Here is a 6000-nt window from a genome sequence, read left to right as displayed (position 1 = left end):
GGGTAGTTGACTTACACCTTCTAGAGCACGTTGGGTGGCACGGGATACATGCGGACGTGCATTGTCCTGTTGGAACAGCAAGTTCCCTTGCCGGTCTAGGAATGGTAGAACGATGGGTTCGCTGACGGTTTGGATGTACCGTGCACTATTCAGTGTCCCCTCGACGATCACCAGTGGTGTACAGCCAGTGTAGGAGATCGCTCCCCACACCATGATGCCGGGTGTTGGCCCTGTGTGCCTCGGTCGTATGCAGTCCTGATTGTGGCGCTCACCTGCACGGCGCCAAACACGCATACGACCATCATTGGCACCAAGGCAGAAGCGACTCTCATCGCTGAAGACGACACGTCTCCATTCGTCCCTCCATTCACGCCTGTCGCGACACCACTGGAGGCGGGCTGCACGATGTTGGGGCGTGAGCGGAAGACGGCCTAACGGTGTGCGGGACCGTAGCCCAGCTTCATGGAGACGGTTGCGAATGGTCCTCGCCGATACCCCAGGAGCAACAGTGTCCCTAATTTGCTGGGAAGTGGCGGTGCGGTCCCCTACGGCACTGCGTAGGATCCTACGGTCTTGGCGTGCATCCGTGCGTCGCTGCGATCCGGTCCCAGGTCGACGGGCACGTGCACCTTCCGCCGACCACTGGCGACAACATCGATGTACTGTGGAGACCTCACGCCCCACGTGTTGAGCAATTCGGCGGTACGTCCACCCGGCCTCCCGCATGCCCACTATACGCCCTCGCTCAAAGTCCGTCAACTGCACATACGGTTCACGTCCACGCTGTCGCGGCATGCTACCAGTGTTAAAGACTGCGATGGAGCTCCGTATGCCAGGGCAAACTAGCTGACACTGACGGCGGCGGTGCACAAATGCTGCGCAGCTAGCGCCATTCGACGGCCAACACCGCGGGTCCTGGTGTGTCCGCTGTGCCGTGCGTGTGATCATTGCTTGTACAGCCCTCTCGCAGTGTCCGGAGCAAGTATGGTGGGTCTGACACACCGGTGTCAATGTGTTCTTTTTTCCATTTCCAGGAGTGTATATTGATCAACATGTTCACTTCATTAACAACCTCCTGGCATGTTAGACCTATATGATGACCAAAGCTGAAATTCGTATCGTTGACAGTCGGTTTGAATCTTTTCAGAAACTATCTTACAATGAAGCACCTTGGCATTTGCAAAGCAGACATCTATGATATTAACATAATTTACTAAGTCGAAATTGCACGAAGACTTACGTGTAAACGCTATTTTCAGATTTCGTATAAGAATTTTTTACTAGCTGTTTGCAACTCCATTAATTAAAATGGAAAATAAAATGTTGTATTCAGCGGCCTTCACCGATATTGGAACTGCCATCCCATATAGAATCCACCACGCGGAAGCCGTACCACATCGAATGGGTCAATTTGTTTTTATATTGTCCTGATGCGAAAAGGCGTGTAAAAAGCAAAATAACAATGGTTTTTAATTGTCATGAGACTGGCGCAAGACCTGTTCAGTATGAAGTCCACCGTTTTCTCACGTAAGTTGAAATAGAGAAATAGCATGTTCGACAACATATTGGAGTGTGTCCGGGCGTCACGTTCGCAAATCGTTGCGCACTGTGTGCCTTCAATTCAGCTACGCTCGTAACTGAAGCTCTGAACACATCTTTCAGATAACCTTACATCCAGAAGTCACACGGATTAGTATCATGTGACCTGAACGGACAGTCAGTAGGCAAATGACGGCTGATAGTTCAAGAATTTCCAAAATGCCTCTGTACTGGCTGTGCAATGTGAAGAGGATAACCATCTTGCACAGATATGATCCTACCCATACTTCCACGCTGTTGAATGGTTGGAATGATGTTGATGCGCAAAAGACTCTCATAGCGTTTACCAGTCGTGATTACAGGTGAGAGGACCCAGAGGACTCATCTCGTGAAAAAAAAAAAAGCAACGGTCCTATGATAAACTATGCCGTCAATCCGCACCACACAGTCACCTTTGCAGAATGAAGTGGTGCCGGTTGATGGTACGTGCGGATTTTACTTTGTCGAAATTTTGCAATTCTGCCAATTGACAGAACCTTCGACATGTAAACGGGCTTCGCCTTTCCACAGAGTGTTCCATGGACATTCATTGTCCACTTCCATGTGAAATTCCATAGAGAACGTTTGTCTTGCCGGCGGGACAATAGGAAACAACTCCTGAAAGTAGGTGATTTTGTATGGATGGATAGCAATGCAGGACGATACGTAGGATTTTATGTACCGTGCTCGGAGGCATCTCCAACGTTCGAGAAATTTCCCGTGCACTGCATATTTGTACACCAACGCTCGACCCCTCCTGCAGTACTGTGGCCACATCTTCGACAGCCATTGGATCCACTGCTTTCCTCCCTCTGCCACCTGGTACTTCAAAAGTACCTTACATTTCGAATTTAGTAATCGTTTTCTCCAGGCTCTTAGCAGACATGGACTAATGCCGTTCTTCATACCATTGAGTGTCCGGAACTTCCTCAAGGCTACTGGCACACAGGCACCTATCTTGTAAAAGAGCTTTACAAGCAGCGCACTATCTTTCATGAAGACAGACATATTGGGCGTCTCGGACGCATACTGGGGCGTATCCTGTGCCATGTGTCTGTTGCTGTGCGTATTCTGAAGCTTAGAGCGGCATCTATTGGTCAAGTTTTCGTTAAATTTCCTTATTGCTCCATGATATTTCCCCATGCGTCAATAAAATGCTGTTCAAATATCACACACACACACACACAAACACACAAAGACACACACACACACACACACACACAAATCAGATAAAACTAATTGCAGACAAGAAAAATGTCACACTGAGATTCATTACAGGTTCATTTCGTTAAGCGCGAATGCGTCACGTAGATGTTCATTCAGTACCAGAGGTTGTGTATCACGATGTATCTGGCTCTTAAATTCCGATAGCGTACTTCCATAGAAGAGTCAAACGATATGTTGATTCCTCCTATGTATATCTTGCGAAAAGACGATGAAGGTAAAATTAGGGTAATTGGAGCTCACACGGAGGTTTACTACCACTTATTTTTCTCGAGGAAAACGACAGTGGCACCGAAAACACCACAGTATTAACGTAGGTTGCGGAGTGTGGGTGTGGATGTAGATACCAGAGGAAGTATATTACATTTATCCAGAATTAAGATCTACACAAGCATAATATTTGTTACTGACTGCGCATGTTTCGGAAGAGGTAGGGTTCGCAGCTGCAGACATTGACAGTGTGCTGCAGACGGCATTCGAGCATGCAGGTGCTTTGCGAGTAGCCGCCGTACACCATCAGTGGCACCTCGCCGTTGAAGAAGCAGTTTCGCAGCGACGGCCGCACCTAGAACACAAGCCAAACTCTCTCACTACACCACACACTTACACATACGCATTTAATGTCACTGTACATTAAGAATTCACTGATTAAATAAGAACATTGTACAAAACAGTAGGGCCGATTCCTAACAGACATCAATGGTAAGTCATACGACGTCGCTGTCAAACAGAAGTGTATTAACATTAGATGTCACTACTCTTAGCCCATAACAGAACGATGACAGTGAGCTTAACAGATGCTATGTGTGGTACAAAGTCAAAATATCAAAGTTATAGAATTAGCAGTGATATAGTTTATTAATACCCAAAGCAAATTTTAGAAGACATGTCCTTCCTAAAATTTGTATGACAAACTAATGACAAGTAAAATAACATGAACATTTCAAAACATCGACATTTATTTGTCAGCTAAATACAACAATAGAAGTCAACACATAATTTATACAAGGGAATACACAGTGCTTGTTTCGAACGACGTTATCACCCTCTTTCATACTCGTAAAATATATTTCTTTGTGATCGTCTTGTGCTACGAGCTTTTTGGTGTCATCTGCAAAGCAGCGTCACGTTGTCACCACTTTGGCTGTCTTTAGTAATTTATAGCTTTTGACTCGCAACTAAATCAACAATATAAACTTAATGAAAACTACGTTTTCGTGAACGGCACACTCTTAATGAAGTTAAAAGCGTTTGTATCTCTTTGAAAAGTAACTAGGCAGTCTTACTTTGTCCGAATCATTTACTAGACAAACTAGGGGTTCGTTGCGAAATAAATTTATGAACTTCTCTTGCTATCTTCAGCTGCCGTTCCGACAGATGATGTTTTCCACTAAAGATCAGTGGCAGCATATAGCAGTAGGTAAGGATCAATACCAACTCACCTTTTGAACAGGCCTTCCAAAAAAAAAATAGTACTTATTATAAACGGTCGCCACGTGCAGAAGGGGCGATTACTGTATAAGCTAACTTGTTTGCTCCACTTATAACAGTTACTCAATTTAATATTTCATGAATGTTATTCATGTTTGTTATACCAGAATTACATTGATAGACTTTAAATTACTTCGCATTCAAGTATTACTTTAAGAAAGTTGTTAATAAAACTGATAAAGCTGGTCTTTAGTGATAGTCACTTTGATCGTTAACTCTGAGTGACTGTATCTAAGTTAATAAAATTCAGGCAAAGACTGAAACAGTGAGACCCATCATATTTGTGAGTCTCCTTTTCTTACATTAATATACGACACCCTTGCATTAACTGATGAAACTTTCCAGTCAGAAACATGTAACTTAAAGGTATGATTTAAAACAATGAAGTAAGTGCTTAAGCGACGTGTGGACACTTGTTAATTTTTACAGTTGATGTATTAAATTACTTTTCACACCTGTCTGGATTTCCTGCACAATCCCAAATAATAAATCGTCTGTGATTTGCCCTGGCTGATAAAGTGGAAACGATGATTTGTTGCTAGGGTACTTCTGCCTGTTCTTCACGTCTCTAGTAACTTGGGTAGACCGATCTACGATAATGGCTATCGCTGATCAGCATACTTGAAATAATGTGGTGCAACTTTTTCCGCATCTAGTAATGCAGGACAAAGTCTTGCAACGATATAACGGAGACGACTTTTATTTGCAGAAGAGCTAGTTATTACGTACTACGTATGGCCATCACTTGTCCCGATATAAGCACAAATAATCGACGTCTTGTGGAGGCCTGAAGGCCTTCCAGAGAAGATTATCTCGGACAATGGCCCACAATTCACGTCAGCAGATTTTCAACTGTTTTGTGCCACCAATGGCATACACCTTGTGATCACTGTGGCTTTTCAACCACAGTCTAACGGTGAAGCTGAAAGGATTCCTCGAACATTCAGAAGTGACACGGGGAAACTCTGTTCTTCCTGCACATTGGAGCAGCCATGAAAATATATCTGCCCCGTTATAGCTCCTTGTCACGCGGCGGGAAGTCACCTGTAGAATTGCTACACGGTCTAAAATACCGTACTCTGTTGCAACTTCTGCGGTCACAGCGGAAACAATACGTTCAGCAACGTCAGGCAATGTTTCAGCCACGAGATGAAGTTTTTTACAAAGCTTTTGGAAAGAAAAGTCGTTGGAAACTTGGAGCCATAACCAAAGGAATCGGACATTCTTCTCACATCCTTCAAATACGTCTGTAATTCTCCTACAGATTGTTTGTCCAAAGACCCAGCCCGTCGTTTGCGCCTTCACCTGCAGTCACAGCCATATCTCCACCTGTTGTGGGCCCCAGCGTCCATTCTGGTGCTCATGGAGATCGGCGCGCCACAGCCGCCATCGCCACCTCTGATGTCACAGGCACTGGCACCCACCCAGCTGCTGGACCAACATCTGTGGATAAGCCACATCCAGAAGGTTATCATGCCTCTCTAGACGATCCCATTGCCATCTAGCTGATCACATTGTCTGTGTCTTTGAATGCGGGCTTGCTCCCTGCGACTGATATTTTGGCTGATGTCCCTGGTCGCCCACGCGGTGAGTGCTGGGATGTGTGCAGGGAGGCGCCATAATCCGTAATTACCCTTCCTGCCACCTTATCTGAATTCGCACTCTGTTCTTCCCCGCCGTCGTCACATCCATCAACCCTACCGACGA

General features: G+C 45.2%; 1 protein-coding gene across 1 annotated transcript in view; it reads right to left on the bottom strand.

Moving 5' to 3' along the window:
• Positions 1-3205: 3205 nt before the first annotated feature.
• Positions 3206-6000, bottom strand: part of LOC126249119 (sodium channel protein Nach-like) — a 187658-nt gene continuing 184863 nt past the window's right edge. Inside the window, exon 6 of the mRNA XM_049950770.1 lies at positions 3206-3367. Coding sequence (XP_049806727.1) covers positions 3206-3367 — 162 coding nt within the window. The remainder of the gene's footprint in view (positions 3368-6000) is intronic.

Source organism: Schistocerca nitens, chromosome 3 (genome assembly GCF_023898315.1).
Source record: "Schistocerca nitens isolate TAMUIC-IGC-003100 chromosome 3, iqSchNite1.1, whole genome shotgun sequence".
Classification (NCBI taxonomy): Eukaryota; Metazoa; Arthropoda; class Insecta; order Orthoptera; family Acrididae; genus Schistocerca; species Schistocerca nitens.
This window is presented reverse-complemented; position numbering and strand designations above follow the sequence as displayed.